Source organism: Lynx canadensis, chromosome C1 (assembly GCF_007474595.2).
Source record: "Lynx canadensis isolate LIC74 chromosome C1, mLynCan4.pri.v2, whole genome shotgun sequence".
Taxonomy (NCBI): Eukaryota; Metazoa; Chordata; class Mammalia; order Carnivora; family Felidae; genus Lynx; species Lynx canadensis.
This window is the reverse complement of record NC_044310.1, coordinates 31,631,867-31,652,712: the sequence shown is the minus strand read 5'-3', so window position 1 is coordinate 31,652,712 and position 20,846 is coordinate 31,631,867. Positions and strand designations below refer to the sequence as shown.

At 36.4% G+C, this 20,846-nt stretch overlaps 1 protein-coding gene across 10 annotated transcripts in view; it reads left to right on the top strand.

Annotated features, from left to right (window-relative positions):
- SCMH1 (Scm polycomb group protein homolog 1) overlaps window positions 1-20,846 on the top strand; it is a 187,458-nt gene that overhangs the window by 67,918 nt on the left and 98,694 nt on the right. For all 10 annotated transcript variants that reach the window (XM_030323809.1, XM_030323801.1, XM_030323800.1 and 7 more), the window contains one exon: window positions 11,664-11,898. In XM_030323809.1, coding sequence (XP_030179669.1) covers window positions 11,664-11,898 — 235 coding nt within the window. The remainder of the gene's footprint in view (window positions 1-11,663; window positions 11,899-20,846) is intronic.

Here is a 20,846-nt window from a genome sequence, read left to right as displayed (position 1 = left end):
CTGAAGATCAGGCAGCCAAGCACAGTGATCTCCGAGAGATGAAAAACAATGAGTTGAGCCTCTTATGATTTCCCAGCTTACTCCCTTAAGAGAGTTTTGAGACCATGGCCCAGAGAAGGGGAGCCTAGGGTAGAACCCAGCAGAATCCCTAATTTGAATGGTTGGAGCTAAGAGGGGAAACCAAGGTGGCTAGAATTTGTAGGACAGAATGCCTATGAGGAGAGAGCTGCACAGAAAGAAAACCACAGGGATCTGCAGAGAGCCCTCTTCAAGTATTCAGCAAAGTGCTGTTGTTGTTCCATGTATGCATATGAGGAAACGACCTAAAGCCAAGAGAAAAACCATCAGATCTGTAGAAGGAACAGAATCTAACACTCCCACAGGGCTGGAAATAATGCCTGATTCCACCAGTTAGACTGGAAAATCTCATAATTCATGTGGCATAAGGTGGAAAACTTGGGAAGATCTTACTCAGTAGCGGGGAATAATTAGCCTTAGAATGAGCACTTCTCTGGACCTGCCTAACACATCATAAAAGCAAAACTCAAAATGATCAAACTGTTTGCAGGTAATTTAAGTGCATCTAAGAACAAAGCACAAAAGAAGATGTGATATATGTTACATATATTGTAATGTAATATATATATATATATATATATATATATATATATATATAAAAGGGACTGTTGGCGTTCAAAAAGAATAAAATCTTGCCATTTGCAACAACATGGATGGAACTAGGATGTGTTATGCTAAGCAAAATAAGTCAGTAACAGAAAATAAATATTACAGGATTTCATTCATATGTGGAATTTAAGAAACCGAATAGGTGAACACGGGAAGGGAAGGAAAAATAAGATAAAAACAGGAAGGCAAATCATAAGAGACTCTTAAATACAGAGAACAAACTGAGGGTTGCTGGAGGGGTGTTGGGTAGGGGGATGGGCTAAATGGGTGGTGGGCACTAAGGAGGGCACTTGTTGGGATGAGCACTGGGTGTTACATGTAAGTGATGAATCACTAAATTTGGTTCCTGAAACCATTGTTACACTGTATATTAACTAGCTTGGATATAAATTTAAAAAAAGAAAAAGAAATTAAAAAAAGAAACACAGCTGTCACTAAAAAATCATAAAAATGTATATTAAAAGAAGAACAAAGCATAATAAGGGAATGCAAAAACATCCAGCAGCCAACAGCTAAAAGTCAAAATGTCTGACATCCAGTGAAAGATTACCAAGAATGAGAAGAGGCAGGAAAACATAATCATCATGAGCAGAATAATCAACCAATTGAAATAGACTCAAAACCTATATAGGTCTCAGAATAGCAAACAGAAACATTAAAACAGTTATTTTAATTGTATTCCATGTGTTTGAAAGTTAAACAGAGACATAGAAGATATAAAAAAAAAAGACTCATATTGAACTACTATGTGCGAAATGAAAAATACACTGGATGAGATTAATGACAGAAGAAAAGACCGGTAAACTTGAAGACATAGCAGTAGAAACTATCATGAAACACAATGAGAGAAAAGAATGCTCAAAAGATGAAAAAGATTATCAGTGAGCCAAAGGATAACTTCAGTTTCCATGGGGTAACTTCGTAGACCATGTAATTAGAGTGCCCAAAGGAGAATAGAGATGAGGGACAGAAAAAGTACTTGAAGATACAATGGCTAAAAATTTTCCAAAATTGAGGAAAACTGTAAATCCACAGATTAAAGAAACTCTGTGAATCCCCTTCTCCCCCACAAATCAACGACAAGAAGAAAACTACATTAACACAATCATAAATGCTCAAAGCTAGTGATAAAGAACATCTCAAAAGCAGCCAGAGAAGAAAGACACCTTATATACAGGGAAACTAAGATAAGAATGACATTATATGTTCTTGTCAGAAACAATGCAAACAAGAAAGTTGAGTAACATGTTTAAAGTACCAAAAGCAAAACCTGTCAATCTAGCATTCTATACCCAGTAAAAAGATCTTCCAAAAACAAAAGGCAAAATATATTTTCAGACATACAAAAACCAAAAGAATTAATCACCAGAAGACTCAATACAAGAAATGTTAAAGGAAGTGTGTCAGGCAAAAGGAAAATATTACCAGGTAGAATTACAGATCTATAAAAAGGAATGAAAATCCCTGGTAATTGTAATTAGAAGGGTGGGGCGCCTGGGTGGCTCAGTCAGTTGAGCGTCCGACTTCGGCTCAGGTCATCATCCCGTGGTTTGTGAGTTCGAGCGCCATGTCAGGCTCTGTGCTGACAGCTCAGACCCTGGAGCCTGCTTTGGATTCTGTGTCTCCTTCTCTCCCTTCCCATCCTCCGCTTGTGCTCTCTGTCTCTCATAAATAAATAAATAAATGTGAAAAAAAATAATAAAAAAATTGTAATTACAAGCGTAAATACATAAGATGTAAATACATAAGGGTAAAAACATATGTTTTTTTCTGATTTAAATCTCTACAAAGGGTAATTATGTAAACAGTAATAATCATATTGCATTATTGAGGTGATAACAGATGTATAAATAAAATGTATAACAAAAGCATAAATGCCCAGTAGAGGAGAAATCTTAAATATACTACTGTAAGATTCTTTTACATGAAGTAGTATACTTGAAGATAGACTGATGAGGTAAACATGTTTACTATAAAGACCAAAACAACTACTAAAATAATAGAAAATAAATAGCAGATGGTAGACTTAAATCCAACCATATCAGTAATCAAATTAATTATAAATGGTCTAAATGCCTCAGTTAAAAGGTTGAGATTGTCACATTGAAAAAAAAAAAACAAAAAACAGACCCAATTGTATACTGCTTGCAAGAAATTATACTTTAAATATAAAGACATAAACAGGTTAAAAGTAAAGGGATGGAAAATGATATACTCTGCTGACATTAGCCATAATAAAACTAAAATGACTATGTTAATATCAAAATATATCTCAGAGTAAAGAATACTACCAGGGATTTAAAAAAAAAAAAAAAGGCAATTTCATCATGAAAGGGGTCAGACATTTTTATGTGAAGCAAATAGAAATGTAAGGAGAAATGAATAAATCTAAATTTATTTGTAGTTGGGAGTTCTAATACTCCCCTCTATGATTAAAGAACAAGTAGTAAGAAATCAGCAAGTGAATAGTAGACATTGGCAACACTGTCAGTGTTTGTCAGTTGGACCTAATTGACAGGTATAGAGCATCCCCAGCAACAGTAGAGTGTACATTCTTTTCAAGTGCACACAGACAGTTTACCAAGTTAGGCCATATTCTGGACCATAAAATAAGTTTTGGTAAATTTAAAAGGCTGTAATATAAAGTACACTAAGTTAAATAAAAAATTAATAGCAGAAAATCTCTAAATATTTGGAAACTAAGTAACACATTTCTAAATACCCCCTTGGGTATGGAGAAATTAAAAGGGACGTTAACAAATATTTTCAACTAGGGGAGCCTGGGTGACCCAGTTGATTAAGCGTCCCGCTCTTGATTTTGGCTCAGGTCATGATCTCATGGGTTGTGAGATTGAGCCCAGCATTTGGGCTCTGCACTGACAGCATGGAACCTGCTTGGATTTCTCTTCTCTCTGCCCCTCCTCCATTTGTGCTCTCTTTCCCAAAATAAATAAATAAACTTTAAACAATATTTTCAACTATATGGAAGTGAAAATAGAACATTTCAGAGTTGTGGATTGCTGCTAAAGCAGTCCTTACAAGGAGCTTATAGTACTAAACACCAATACTAGAAAAGAAGAAAAGTTTCATTTAGTGACTTCAGCTTCCATTTTAAACAACTAGGGGGACAAAAAGAGCAAATTATCCCCAAAGTAAGCAGAGAAAAGGAAATAATAAAAATCAGAGCATACACCAATGATATAAAAAAAGACCCAAAAAACATGAAAATCATTGAAGCCAAAAGCTGAGTCTTTGCAAAGATCAATAGAAATGATGAACTTCTAGCCAGATTAATCAAGAAGAAAAGATGACACAGATTACTAATAGCGGAACTGGAAGGAGTAACATCACTGTTGATTCTACAAATATTAAAAAGATAATAAAAGAATATTACGAACAAATTTATGCCTTTAAGTTTGATAACTTAGTTGCAATGGATAATTTTCATGAATAACACATGTTACCAAAGTTCACTTAAAGAAAATCTGAACAGCACTATTTCTGTTACAGAAGCTGAATTTGTAGTTAAGAAATTTCACACAAAGAAAACTTCAGGCCCAGATGACTTCACTGGTGAATTTTTCCAAACATTTAAGGAGAAAGTAACACAAATTCTACACAGACTCTTCCAGAAAGTTTAAGAAAAGTGAATACATTCCAGATCATTCTTTGAATCAAATATTACTCTGATAATCAAAATCAGGTAAAGATACTGAAAGAAAAAACTGTAAAGCAACATCCCACATAAAGATATGTGTAAAAAATCTAAAGGAAATTCTAGGAAATTGATTTTAACAACATATAATAGTAATTCATCATGACTAGGTGGAGCTTAATTCCAAGAATTTTAGGTTGATTAAACATTCAAAAATCAATGTTTCACCATGTGAACATACTAATGAAGAAAAAGTATGATCATCTCAATAGATGCACAAAAAGCATTGACCAAACCCAATGTCCGTTACAAATCAGGACTCTCACAACAAGAAATAGAAGGGAATTTCTTAATTCCTAAAAGGCATCTATGAAAAACTTATAGTTATCATACTTAATGGTAAAAGTTTAAACGTTTTCCCCTTAACATCAAGAATAAGACAAGGATGTCTGCTTTTACCACTTCCATTCAACATTGTACTACCAATGTGACCAGGCCAAAACAAAAAAACAAAACAAAGGATGGAAAGGAGAAAGGGAGGGAGCGAGGGAGGAAGGAAAGGGATTCAGATTGAAAGAGTAAAGCAACCACTAAAGAAAATATGTGGGTAGCAAATAAGTACATGAATTGATGGTTAACATTTTTATTAGGGAAATACAAAGCAAAATCATAATGAGCTATCTCTATACATTTATTTATACATTTATTTAAATGTCTCTGATAGAAAGGACTGACCATACCTAATAGTGGCAAGGATGTGGAGTAAATGGAACTTTCATAAACTACTGGTGAAAACATACTTTAAAATATAGTCTGGCAGAGCACCTGGGTGGCTTAGTTAGGTAAGTGTCCGACTTTGGCTTAGGTCATGATCTCACAGCTCGTCAGTTCGAGCTCCAAGTCGCTTTGGTGCTGACAGCTCAGAGCTTAGAGCCTAGATTCTGTGCCTCCCTCTCTCTCTGCCCCTGCTCGTGCTCAACTCTCTGTCCCTCTCTCTCAAAAACAAATAAACATTTTTAAAAAGTTTTTTACGATACAGTTTCGCAAAAACAAACTGCAACAACAGACTACTGAGGCAAAAAAAAAAAAAAATCACTAAATTAGGAATTGAATAATACATCTTTAACCTGAAAAAAAAAATGTTTATACCTCAGTAACATGGTTAAAAGTAACTTAATAGAAGACATAATGGAAGAGAAACTCTCATTTACAATAGCAGAAAAAAAATTAGGAATAAACTGACAAACATGAAAAACTTACATAAAGAAATCATAAAGCAGATTTTGTCAAAGTTAAGGACATCTGCCCTTCAAAAGACACTGGTAAAAGAAGGAAATATAAGCCATAGTCTTGGAAAACATTGGCACATCACATAGCTGACAGCAGTGCTCTCCTAATTAATCTAACAATTTGATGTAATTCCTATCAAAATCCCAGGTACCTATGTTGCAGAAATTGACAAATTGATTCTAAAATCCATAAAGAAACACAAGGGAACCAAAATAGCCGAAACAATGTTGGAAAAGAAGAACAAAGGTAGAGAACTCACATTTCCTGATTTCAAAACTTACTATGAAGCTACAATACTCAAGACATTGTGGTACTGGCATAAAGATAGACTTATAGGTCAGTGGATTAGACTTGAGAGTCTGGAAATAAACTCATACATTTTTGCTTAATTGATTTTGGACAAAGTTAAGTGGGATTTTTAATAACTAGTGCGGGGAGAATTGGATATGCACATACAAAAGGATGTAGTTGCACCCTACCTCCATACCATATACAAAAATTAAGTTCAAGTAGCTGATAGTCCTAAATGTAAGAGCTAAAACTATAGAACTCTTAGAAGAAAACATAGGAGTAAATCTTCATGCCCTTGGATTAGGCAATGGTTTTTTAGATATGGCACCAAAAGCACAAGCCACAAAAGAAAAACTAGATCGATTAGACTTCATAAAAATTAAAAACTTTTGTGCTTCCAAGAACACTATCAAGAAAGTGAAAAGATGATCCACAAAGTGGGAGAAAATGTTCACAAATCATGTATCTGATAAGGAACTTGTATCTAGAATATATGAAGAACCAAAATTTTTTAATTTTTTCTTTTACATTTATTCATTTTTGAGAGAGAGAGAGAAGAAGCAGGAGAGGGGCCGAGAGAGGGAGACACAGAATCCGAAGCAGGATCCAGGCTCTGAGCTGTCAGCACAGAGCCAGACATGGGTCTCAAAACCACAAACCGCGAGATCATGACCTGGTCAAAGTCAGACGCTTAACTGACTGAGCCACCCAGGTGCCCCTGAAGAACCTAATTTTTAAATTAATAAGACAACCTAAGTTTTAAATGGGCAAAGACAACCTAATTTTTAAATGGGCAAAAAATTTCAATAGATATTTCTCCAAATATACACAACTGGCCAGTAAGCACATAACAGATGCTTAATATCATTAATCTTGAGGGAAATGCAAATGAAAAGTGCTGTGAGATACCACTTCATATCTACTAGGATAGTTGAAATTAAAAAGACAGACCATGGGGCGCCTGGGGGCTCGGTTGAGCGTCTGACTTCGGCTCAGGTCATGATCTTGCTGTTCGTGAGTTCGAGCCCCTAATCAGGCTCTGGGCAGATGACTCGAAGCCTGAAGCCTGCCTTAGATTCTGTGTTGCCCTCTCTCTCTGCCCCTCCCTGGCTCTCACTCTGTCTCTCTCTCAGAAATAAATAAACAATAAATAAGTTAAATAAATGATAAAAAGGCAGACAGTAACAAGGATGGTGAGGATATGAAGAAATTGGAACCTTCATACATTGCTGGTAAGATTGTAAAATGTTGTAATCACGTTAGAAAACAGTTTAGAAGCTACTCAAAATGTTAAACATAGAATTAGCACATGAACCAGGATTCCCACTCCTAGGTAAGGAAAACACATGACCACACAAAACTTATACACAAATGGTATCATTATACATAATAGCCAAAAAGAGAAAACTCAGTGTCCATCAATTGATGAATGGTTAAGCAAAATGTAGTATATTCACACAATGGAATATTACTCATCAGTGAGAATGAATGAAATACAACACACATTAACCTTGAAAACATTATGCTAAGTGAAGGAAGGAACCACTCACATACTGTATAATTCCATTTATATTAAACCTTTAATCCATAGAAACAGATTAATCGTTTTTAGGCTGGGCTGAGGGCTGAATGGGGAGAGACTGCTAATGGGTATGGGAATTCTTTTGGGGATGATGAAAATGTTCTAAATTTAAATCGAGTGATGTTTGCACAACTCTATGAATATACTAAAAAAACTACCAAGGTATATACTGTAAAAAGGTAAATTTTCTGGTATGTGAGTTAAACAAATAAATACCTACCATATGATCCATCCATTTCACCTTTAGATATTTACCCAAGAGAAAAGAAAATATATTCCCATACAAAGATTTATACATGGGCATTCATTAACAATTTATTTGTAATCATCAAAAACTGGAAAAAACAAAAAACAAAAAATGGGATGCCTGGATGGCTCAGTCAGTTGAGCATCTGACTCTTGGTTTCAGCTCAGATCATGATCTCATGGTTTGTGGGATTGAGCCCTCCTTTAGGCTCTGCACTTGGAATTCTCTCTCTCCCACTTTCTCTCTCTGCCCTCCCCTGTGCTCGCTCTCTCTCTTTCTCTCTCAAACATTTAAAAAAAACTGGAAACACCCCAAATGTTTATCAACATGATTTACTACTCAGCAATAAAGAGAAATGAATTATTAATGCATTCAGCAATAGGATGACTATCAGAATAGTTATGCTGAGAGATACTATCTACTAATCTTATAGCCAGCATCATACTTAATGGTGAGAAACTAGAAGCTTTCCCACTAAGATCAGGAAAAGGCAAGATGTCTCCTCTCACCTCTTTTTTTCAGTATCATAGTGGAAGTTTTAGATACTGCAATAAGACAAGAAAAGGAAATAAAAGATACACAGCTTAGGAAGGAAAAAATAAAACTCTTTGTTTGCAGATGACATAATTGTCTTTGTAGAAAATCTGAATTGACAAAACAAAAACAAAAACACCAACCTGGAATTAATAAGCAATTACAGCAAGGTTTCAGGATACAAGGTTAATAAAGTCAGTGACTTTCCTTTATACTGTAATAAACAAGTGGATTCTGAAATTAAAAATACAGTACCATTGAGGACCTCCAAAAATGAAGCACTTAAGTATAAATCTAACAATATATACAAGCTTTGTATGAGGAAAACTACAAAATCTGGTGAAACCAATGAACAACAAAAACAAAAAACGGAAAAATAGTCCATGTTCAAGAATAGGAAGATTCAATATTGTGAAGATGTCAGTTCTTCCCATCATGATCTATAGATTCAGTGCAAGCCTAATGAAAATTACAGCAAGTTATTTTGTGGAAAAATTGATTTTAGAGTTTACATGGAGAGGCGAAGATCTAGAATAGCCAACACAGTATTGAAGGAGAACAGGGTTGGGGGACTGACACCACCCGACTTCAAGGCTCACTATAAAGAAACAGGAATCAAGACAGTGTGCTGTTTGCAAAAGAAGAACCAGATGGATCAGTGGAACAGAACAGAGAGCCAAGGAATAGCCCCACATAAGTATAGGCAACTGATCTTTGACAAAGGAGCAAAGGCAATACCATGGACCTAAGATAGTTTTTTCAGCAAATAGTGCTTAACTGGACAGCCACATGCAAAAAAAAAAAAAAAAAAAAAGGAACCTAGACTGAAACCTTATATCCTTCACAAAAGTTAGTGCAAAACAGACCACAGACTAAATATATAACCCAAAACTATAAAACTAGAAGATAACCTAGGGGAAAAACAAGATGGCCTTGGGTGTGGCGATGACTTTTTGGATACGACACTAAAGACATGATCCATAAAAGAAATCATTGATAAGCTGGTCTTCGTTAAAATTAAAACCTGCCTCCGTGAATGACACTGTCAAGAGAATAAGAGGACAAGCCACAGACTGGGAGAAAATATTTGGAAAAGGCATATCTGGTAAAGGAATGTTACCCAAAACCTGCAAAGAACACTTGAAGTGTCAAGAAAGGAAACAACTTGATTTAAAAAATGGGCCAAAGATCTTAGACTTCTCACGAAAGAGGACATGCAGATGACAAAAAAAGCATGTGAGAAGATACTCCACATCATATGTCATCAGAGAAATACGAATTAACAGTAGTGGGATGCCACTACACACCTATTAGAATGGCCAAAATCCAGAAAACACTGATACCGACAAATGTGAGCAAGGATGTGGGCAACAGGAATTCGTTTATTGTGGTAACGCGAAATTGCATAACCATTTTTGTAAGATAGTGTGGTGATTTCTTACGAAACAAGACATACTCTTACTATGAGATCGAGCAACCATATTCTTTGGTATTTACTCAGATGACTTAAAAACTTACACCAGCAAAAAACCTGCACGTAGATGTTTGTTGCACTTTTATTCATAACTGCCAAAACTTGGAAGCAACCGAGATGCCCTTCAGTAGGTGAATGAAAAAAATGTGGTATAGCCAAACAACAGAATATAAGCCCTAAAAAGAAATGAGCTACCAAGCCATGAGCAGACATGGAGGAAACTTAAATGCCTATTACTGACGGAAAGAAGCCAGCCTGAAAAGGCTGCAAAACTATAGAGACCCTAAGAAGATCAGTGGCTGCCAGTGGGTGGGTGAGTGAGGGATGAATTGACAGAACACCGAGGATTTTTAAGACAGTTAAACTATTTTGTATGATCCTGTAATGATAAACACACGCCATTATACATTTGACCAAACCCACAGAAGGTACAACACCAGGAGAGAACCCTAATGTGACGTGTGGACTTTGGATAATTATGATGTGTCAATATAAGTTCATCATTTGTAACAAATGTACCACTGTGGTGAGGGGTGTCAATAACAGGGGAGACTATGCATGTGTTGGGGCTGAGTATATATGGGAAATCTCTTTACCTTCCTGTCGGTTTTCTTCTGAACCTAAAACTGCTTTGAAAAAATAAAGTGTTTAAAAAAAATGGACTATATATTTTAAAAAATTAATTTTTATTTTTATATATTGTCAAATTGGTTTCCATACAACACCCAGTGCTCACCCCAACAGGTGCCCTCCTCGATGCCCATCACCCAATTTCCCCTCTCCCCCAACCCCCATCAACCCTCAGTTTGTTCTCAGTATTTAAGAGTCTCTTATGGTTTGCCTCCTTCCCTCTCTGTAACTTTTTTTCCCCCTTCCCCTCCCCCTTGGTCTTCTGTTAAGTTTCTCAGGATCCACATAGGAGTGAAAACATAAGATATCTGTCTTTCTCTGCCTGACTTATTTTACTTAGCATAACACCCTCCAGTTCCATCCACGTTGCTACAAATGGCCAGATTTCATTCTAAAAAAAATTTTTTTTAAAAATGAGTTATTGATACATTCAACAATAGGGATGAATATCAGAATAATTACGCTGGGTGAAAGAAGCTAGACAAACACAAACAGAGTTTATTCTGATTCCACTTAAGAGGAAGAAATGCAAACCAGTCAATCTACAGTGAGAGAAAGTAATCAATGTTTGCCTGGGGACAGGGGTCTGGGAAGGGCCAGACAGAAGAATTATAAAGGGACATGAAAAAACTTGGGAGTGTGTCCATGTTCATTATCTTGATTATGATGGTGGTTTCAAGGTGTATGTGATATGTATGGTGTCATGGGTGTATACGTATGTCAAGATTTAACAAAGTGTATATAGTTTATGGTATGTCAATTATAACTTAAAATTGTTTTTAAAACTGTGAATTGATTTCTAAGTTAATGTCAAAATGAGAAAAATAGTCTTTGGGCCTGTGTGATGAATACACAAACCTGCATGCTGAAACACTCCATGAAGAGACATTAAGGATGTGCAAGTTTAATAGGATGATTTCTGAGAAGAAAATGTTATGAACACCTGGAGAGTTAGGATGTTAGAGAAGACAGGATGAAGAAGCATTTAAGTCAGGACCATTTGAGACACTGCTGTGCTTTTCTTACTGGTGTGAGTCAATATTTGATGCTTTTGTGGAAAGTAAATTTTTTCCCCTTCATCTTACCTTCCAGTGTTTCTTTTACATGAAATCCTTCCTAAGTATCAGGGAATAGTTCAAGGTGCTTGTCCTGGGCCCCACTGTAACCAGTTTCAGTACAAAGCATTAAATTTTCAGGCTCCATCTCTTAACATCTTTACTGAAAATGCCTTATACTCTTAGTCTGCCTAATCCCCATGGCTTGTTTTTCTCAGTCCTACACACCTCCAAGCAACGAGTTCAAGATCAGCATGAAATTGGAAGCGCAGGACCCCAGGAATACCACATCCACGTGTATTGCGACAGTAGTTGGACTGACAGGTGCCCGGCTCCGCCTTCGCCTTGATGGCAGTGACAACAAGAATGACTTCTGGCGGCTGGTTGACTCATCTGAAATCCAGCCTATTGGGAACTGTGAGAAGAATGGGGGTATGCTGCAGCCCCCTCTGGGTGAGTAACTAGACCCAAGCCTTCCTTAGCCAATTAGTTATCTTCCCAGAATGTTACATCCTGTTACAGGAAAGCCTAGGGTCCCCTGCCTATTCTTCTCTTTCATATGGCCAAAAGAAAAGGCCTACCAAAATGAAATGTGCTATAAAATATGGACATGTCCATCTCTACATTAACTTATGATATCCAAGCTTATTTCTTAAGCTCTCCTTTTTCTAACTCAAAACCACACCTTTCATCAGTTCCCAGTTACCCTGAGAGAGTGGAAGGAGGTTTTACCATTTAGCCTGCCTCAAAAAACCATAAAGGATTTTACCAAATCCTACAAGGATAACCAGAGGTGAGAGAAAAATCTTTCAGTAACAAGATGACTGATACAGAGGTCCCTTATCTCCTTTTCCTTAAATTCTCACTTGGTCCTTGTAATTTTCTCACTTTGAATCAGTTGTTAAGTAAAATGTGTTATTTTACTTAAACTAATAACCCCACTAGAATTTTCTTCTCAAGATCAGATTTATCTTTTTGTTTTTTCCCCTCAGTATAAGTGACTCAGCCCATCTCATCAATTACTATCAGTCACTATTGCAATGAGTCTCAACAGAGAATAGAGAGAGATGGGTTATGAGCTGTGGGCTATGTTCCCCTCAGGGGGTTGTGCTAAATTAATTGAGCATTAGAGGACAGATGACATTTGCAGGAAATCCCCAGGTGGTTACTGAATTATCCCCCATTTAAAAAATTTATTTGTAATAAAATTCCAAACACATAGAGAAGTCACAAGAATAGCACAGTGAATGTCCATGTACTCTTTATCCTTGATAATTATCAACACATAATCGATCATGTTTTATTTGTATCTGCACATATTTCCTGCCCCCTCCTGCCCTGTTGCCCCAACATAGTATTATTCTGTCATTAAATATTTGGTATCTATGTCTCGTAGATAATATTTTTAAAACAATCATAATAACATTATCATGTGTTTATAAACTAACGATAATTCCTTAATACCAACTAATATTTACTCAGTGTTTAAATTTTCCCTGTTGTCTGTCTGTCTGTCTCCTCTCTCTTTCTCTTTATTAGTTCCTTTGAATCAGGATTCAAATAAGATGCACATATTGCACTTGGTTGACATGTCCTTTAAGTCTCTTTTAATCTATGGGTTCTCTTTCTCTCTTATTTTTTTCTTGCAATTTATTTGTTGAAAAATCTAAGTAATTTGTCTTTAATTATCTCCCACAATTAGATTTTGCTGATTGTATCTCTATGGTAACATTTGACACATTTCCATGTTCTCTCTTTTCTAGAAATTGTCAGCTAGATCTTGAGGCTTGATCAGGTTCAGGTTCAATTTTTTCATAAGAACATTTCACAGGTAGTGGTGTTTACTTCTGTTGGGAAGGATATATATATATGGTCTCATTTCTCTCATTTTATAATGTAGCAGCTGTTACTGTTTGTGGTCTAGATCAAGGGTTGACAGATTTTCTTAAAGAGTTAGACAGTAAAACTTTCAGGTTTATGGGCCATACATTCTCTGTTACAACTAGTCAGCTTTGTCATTGTAATACAAAAATAGCCACAGACAATACATAAATACATGGGCAAGGCTGTGTTCCAATAAAATCTTATATTTACAAAAACAGATGACTGGCCTGCTAGCTATAATTTGCTGACTCCTGATATAGAGCAATCAATTCATTATGGTTGCAAAATGGGAAATTTTAATCTTACAGTTCTGTCCACATAAATTAAATGGAATATATCTATTAAACTTTCATCACATTTTTGGTTATTGTGAGGTTATAGTTCATGGAAGAAAGCTTAAATGCTTGATTCTTTACCAATTTTCAAAATAATGAATTAGTTTACTACCATCCTCCAAAAATATTTAAGGACGTTTTTGTTGTTATTGTTACTTAGTATCATAAACCCAAGGATTCTTACATATTTGACATGTTTCATTCCATTACACTAATTGTCCTTACTGATTCTTGATTTGTCCCATTGGCTGCATAGGAGCCTCATCAAATGATTTCCTGACACTTTTTTTTTTCCTTTTCCTTTTCTTTTTCTTTCTTTCTTTCTTCCTTTCTTTTCTTTTCTTTTCTTTTCTTTTCTTTTCTTTTCTTTTCTTTTCTTTTCTTTTCTTTTCTTTTCTTTTCTTTTCTTTTCTTTTCTTTTCTGAGAGAGTGCACCAGTGGCAGCACAGTGCAGCGGGGGAGGGTAGAGGGAGAGAGAGTGAGAATCTCAAGCAGGCTCCACACCCAGTGCAGAGCCCGACACGGTGCTCGATCTCATGATCCTGAGATCATGAGTCGGGTGCTTGATGGACTGAGCCACCCAGGCATCCAGTCTTCTGACACTTCATTGTTTGATAGCTGTGTTGGATTTTTGAAATTTCAAAATCTTCCAGACTCTTTTTTTTTTTTTTTTTTTTTTTTTTTTTTTTTAATTCAAGTTAGTTCACATACAATGTAGTATTGGTTCCTGGAGTAGGACCCAGTGATTCATCACTTACATATAATAATGTCCAGTGCTCATCTCAACAAGTGCCAGGTTCATCTTTTAAATTATCTGCCTCAACTATGGAATCAGCTGTTTCTTTTAGATGCCCAGTTCTTCCGGTTCTTCTTAGTGGAAAATGGTATTTAGAGACTATTATCTGAATCCTAGAGTACTCAGTGCTACTGGGTTGGTCATTCTTTCTACATCTTTTTGATATAGAGAGATAGGAACTGCCTTATTGTTATTATTACTGTTACTATTATTATTATTAAGAGAAAATCATTAGTTCATATTGATACTTCGTACTAAAGTTCAGGACAAATGGTGCTTTTATTTACTTTATCTTTGCTGTCTTTAATCTGTATCTCCTTTATACCACAACAAAACCCTAGTTCTCCATGTCACTAGCAAAATAACTCAGTTGTTTTATCCTATTATAGTACACAGGACAACAGTCTCAGAATAACAGTAGCAACACTTACCACCATTATCATTACTGACGGTGTTTGAGTTACTTGCATTTCTTGTTTTCCTACCCTCCAATGAAGGATAGTCAATATATTATAAGTTTGCTTGGATTAGTTTCTCTCTGGGTGGCAGTGCCACCAACTTGGTATAAACCTGGGTTCATTTGTTGTATTGTTTTTTATTTTTAGAGATTGCTTCTTGGAAATTTTTCTTTATAAATGTATATGTGATACACATCATTCTTAAAGTCAAATCTGTAAAGGGAAGTATATTGAGAGAAATCGCCTTCACTTTCTTCCCTTCTTCTGCCATAGGTAGCCCCTGTCTATATTCCCATTTTTTAAAAATACAAATATCCTGTGTGTGTGTCTGTGTGTGTACAAAATACATAAGGTATTTCCCACCTTCTTATATAAATGACAGCATACTATACATATTGGTCTTAACCTTACTTTTTGCCACTTAATGAAATACCCTAAAGATGACTTCTTAGTAGCATGGAGATATTCTTCATTCCTTTTTATAGCTAAATAGTACTGTATTATTCTCAACCTGCTTGATGAATTGCTATTTGGAAACATCTTGATAGGCTATTCAAAAGTAGAGTTGACCCTTGAACAACACAGGCTTGAACTACACAGCTCCACTTATACACAAATTTATTTCTGTAAATACAGTACAGTACTATAAATGTATTTTCTCTTCCTTAATATTTTCTTAGTAACATTTTCTTCTTTCTACCTTCCTTTATTATAAGAATACACTATATAATACATATAGCACACAAAATATGTGTTAATCAACTCTTCACATTATCATTAAGGCTTCTGGTCAACAGTAGGCTATTAGTAAAGTTTGGGGGAAGTCAAAGATTCTACGCAATTTTTGACTGCATGAGGGGGTGCATGTCAGTGCCCCTAACCCTCACATCAATCTTTCAGTAACTTCTCTAGAAATGTACAAATCCAAAAGGAAACCAAACCACCCCTAATTCATGTTTAAACATAACTGAGAGTCGGGGCGCCTGGGTGGCGCAATCGGTTAAGCATCTGACTTCAGCCAGGTCACGATCTCGCGGTCCGTGAGTTCGAGCCCCGCGTCGGGCTCTGGGCTGATGGCTCGGAGCCTGGAGACTGTTTCCGATTCTGTGTCTCCCTCTCTCTCTGCCCCTCCCCCGTTCATGCTCTGTCTCTCTCTGTCCCAAAAATAAATAAACGTTGAAAAAAAAATTTTTTTTTAAAAAACATAACTGAGAGTCAAGAACACCACAGATTTTAATTACATTTTCAGATATAAAGGTCTGAAACCATTAGAGCTAATACCTGACTCATACCAGAATGAATAGTTTTATGTGGTTAGAAATTGCATTTAAAAGGGAGAGGGCAGTGGAGACCTAACACAGTCAAAATCACCTCCAGGAAAATATAGGCCCATTTAGAGTGGGAAATACTGAGAACAGAGCTAAGACCTACTTCCCTACTGGGGAATCCAAAGGAAGCCAGTGGTTCGAAAGTCTGGATTGAGGGACTAGAGATAGCACTCTTGAGAAGACAACTACCTTTGGGGGAGGGTAGACATATTGAAGGAAAAGCAGGGGATTGTAATTCAGAATTATACAGAAACAGAAGAGAATCATAAAGCCAAAAGACACATCAGACACTTCCCATCCCAACAGCCTCATCTACTAAAGAAACTGCATTTCATTAGGTCAACAGAAAATTCATAACCCGAGATCCCTGCCAAAATAGAACCTCCTGTTTTTGCTGGTCCAGGAAAATATCAGACATTTCAAATGATTAGGAAATAGCAATCGACACCTATAAAAAGCTTCTATCTGACAAAAAGCAAAGATGAGGCTAAAACCATTTTAACTGTTAAAAATTCTGCCAAAATCAGTGACTAACCAGAAGAAAACTATTGCACAACAACCCAACTTGAATTAAACAAGTATTGACAGATATGAAAAAAATACCATGAATCATAAATTTTAAAAGTCAGACTAGAAATGCACAATAGACAGGAAGATGTAAAAATGGAATTGTCCAAACTCAAGAAAAAAATTGAAGAAAGACAAAATAATCTCAATTGACTCAATTCCAGGGTGCCCAATGGACACAGGTTTAACTGAAAATGTAATAAGGGACATTGAGAAGAGAAATAAAAACAGCCAAGAGAATAAAAATAAATATTAGAAAAGGTTAAAAAGTATCAGAAAGGAACTGTTGGATATAGAACATAGTCAACAAAGATTCAATGTGTATGTGTAAATGTATGTATGCATGTATTATTGGAGTCTCTGAAGAAGATAAACAAAGCAATGAACCAGAATTAATACTTAAATTTTTCAAAAATTAAAACCCAAACTTCTATTTTGAAAGGGCCTACCTTATTCCTGGAAAAATTGATTCAGATTGGTTACTCTAAGATCTATTCTAGTAAAACTATTACATTCTAAGAATAAAGAAAAATTTCCTCTAAGCCTCCAGAAAAAAGGCCAAATTATTTACAAGGGAAAGAAAGTCAAGTTTGCATCATCCTTTGCTATAGCAAAGTACAAAGCAAGACAAAGTAGAGTGGTGTTTTTAAGAAATTCAAGGAAAGAAAATAAGAGCGTGGGGTTTTATATCTATACAAGCTGTTTTTTGGGTATTGAGATTATACTGAAATGTGTTCAGCATGCAGGAGCTTAGGAAATGCTGTAACCCAAGCCCTACCGGAGGAATGAGTTACATACAGAAAGAGCTTCATCCAAACAAGGAATGATCAATCTAAGACAAAAACAAAGGTGGAGACAGGATAGAACAGTATGGTATCAGTCTGGGTCCAATGAAAAGAGAGAACCCACACAGTAATTTGAACACAGAAAGTTTAATATAATTATTAACTGTAACACAGGCTTGGGGTATTGGTGTGTTTGGCTAGTCAAAAGGAAAGAGAACTCTAATGAATATAAGAGCAGACGCAAGGGCAGGCCACTACACTGGAGCTGAGATAGAGGGCCCAAGGAGGAGCCTCCCCTCTCCCATCCTCAGGGCTGATATGTAGACCTTGTTGGAGGGGACGCAGCTGTGGCTCCCTGTACGAGAGAAGTCACTGTGGTGCCACAGCAGTGGACCTTGCTAGAAATTTGCCTTCAGGGGTGCCTCTGGGGAAAGCTGTTCATGGAGAGATGTCTCTCTGGAGTGCTATAAAGCCATTTAAGTGGAGCAAGGTGGTGGTGGTCGTGGTGCTGGCTACTGATATTACTGGCTGTTGTGAACTGCAGAATATGGTCAAGAGAGAAGGTGGGATTGCCGCAGGATCCCACCAAGCATTCACACCAGAAGCAGGAAGCAAACTTCCTCCCTCCTGTAATATCCTTAGATGGGATCAAAGGATATCACCTAAAACTGATAAACCAAATAGAAGCCTAAATGAGGAAAAGGTAGATTAAGGATACTATAAAATATGTTAGTATAAAGGTAACTACTAAAATAAAATTCCAAAACTTCCTTAATAACAAAGGAGCAAAAAGATCAAGAAACAGACCACACAGAGAAGGAGATGAACTAAATATGGAAAGCACAGTCAATAAAACCTAATGTGACAGGGTTGAAACCAAATGTGTGATTTATATTAATAAATATAAATAGTCTTAACTGACCTATTCAAAGAAAAAAAATTCAGGGGCGCCTGGGTGGCTCAGTCGGTTGGGCGTCCGACTTCAGCTCAGGTCACGATCTCGCGGTCCATGAGTTCAAGCCCCGCGTCGGGCTCTGGGCTGATGGCTCAGAGCCTGGAGCCTGCTTCCAATTCTGTGTCTCCCTCTCTCTTTGCCCCTCCCCCGTTCATGCTCTGTCTCTCTCTGTCTCAAAAATAAATAAACGTTAAAAAAAAATTTAAAAAAAAAAAAAAAAAGAAAAAAATTCAGATTGGTACTCAGAGTCAAACCCAGCTTTATACTGTGTACAGGAAACATACCTAAAGTCAAATAAATGAGAAAGACTAAAAATAAAAGGATGGTTAAGGGTATGAAAAGGAAAGTCAAACAATACAATAACAGATACTACAATTCTGACATTAGACAAGGCAGAATTCAGACCAAGAGGGGTGCCTGGGTGGCTCAGTCAGTTGAGTGTCCAGCTTTGGCCGAGGTCATGATTTCACAGTTCGTAAGTTTGAGCCCCGCATCGGACTCACTGATGTCAGCGTTGGGGATCCTCTGTCCACCCGCACCCCCCGCCCCTCCCCCACTCATACTTGCACTCTCTTTGTCTCTCTCTCCCTTTCTCACTTTCTCACACAAAAATAATTTAAAAACAAAAAAAAAGAATTCAGACCAGGATGCATTCAACAAAAGAAGCCACTTTATAATGCTTAATGGTGACACAATTCACAATGAAAATGTAATAATTAAAAATATTTTGGAACCAAATTACAAAGAATGTGTCTTCGTAAAATGGAAATGATTGTAGGTGCAAAGAGAGACAAACACACTGATAGATTTAACACACCTCTCAAGGCAAGGCAGGCCAAGAGGACAAAAGTTAAAGGTATTGAAGTCTTTAATGAATAAGGTAGATCACGTATGTGTACACATATCACACTCTGTTTCTTGGTGAATATCCTTCTACATTGAAATCTAAAACTCTAAACAACTCTTGTGTGAAAAGGGAGATATAAACCAAAATTGCAAAACTCCTAAAAAAAATAATTAATAAACACGTATCAGAATTTTGAGATCAGTTAAAGCAATGGTTGAAAGAAAACTGATAGATTTAAATACTTGACATCAATAAAAATGGAAGGATAAAAATTAAGGATTTAAATTCCCAATTCAAAAAGCTAGAAGAAGAGTCACGACACAAAGAAAACAAAAAGGAAAAAGAAAAAAGAAAGGTAAAAGCAAAAGTTAACGAGGTGGAAAATAGAAAAGCAATAAGTCAAAATGCCGGTCCTTTGGGAGGAAAATACACAAGATACACAAACTAAGTAGTTAGCCTACTAAAGAAAAGGAATAAGCACAGATACACAAAAGTAGAGATGACAAAGGGGGGAAATAACTCTGTGTAAATAAATTAGAAAAGTGAGGTGAAGTAGGAAAATACTATTTGTAAAATCTGAACCCAATAGCATTACAATATTTAAACAGGTATGTAGAAAACATATGAAAAATTTCAAAGAACTACACCTGCAGCAGAGCACTTAAGTGCAGATTATTCTACAGGGGAGTCCTACAAAACTTTAAAGACCAGATTATCTACTACTTAAATTGCTAGAGGTCAGTGATACCCAACAGAACTTCTGTGATGATGGAAATGTTTTATATCTGTGCTGTCTAGCCACATATGGCTACTGCAACTAAGGATTTTTAATTTTGTGTAATTGTAATTTAAAGTTAAAAAGCCTTATGTAGGGGCGCCTGGGTGGCGCAGTCGGTTAAGCGTCCGACTTCAGCCAGGTCACGATCTCGCGGTCCGGGAGTTCGAGCCCCGCGTCGGGCTCTGGGCTGATGGCTCGGAGCCTGGAGCCTGTTTCCGATTCTGTGTCTCCCTCTCTCTCTGCCCCTCCCCCGTTCATGCTCTGTCTCTCTCTGTCCGAAAAATAAATAAACGTTGAAAAAAAAAAAAATTAAAAAAAAAAAAAAAAAGCCTTATGTGGCTGGTGACTGTCTACTGGACAGTTCAGCTCCATACATATCATAGAAAAATAGGAAAACATACAGATTTCTTTTTATGAAGTAAGTAGAATTTTGATACCTAAGCCTGATTTAAACACACACACACACACACACACACAGTTTCATATATAAATTTTGTTACAAAAATCCTAAGTAAAATATGAGAAGTGAGAATTCAACACATTTAAAACAATAATTTATCAAAGCAAATTAGTGGGTTTTTTTTTTCTGGAATAAAAAGATTTAACTTTAGAAAAATCATTAATGAAATTCACCATATTAAGATAGTTATAACAGGGATGCTTGGGTG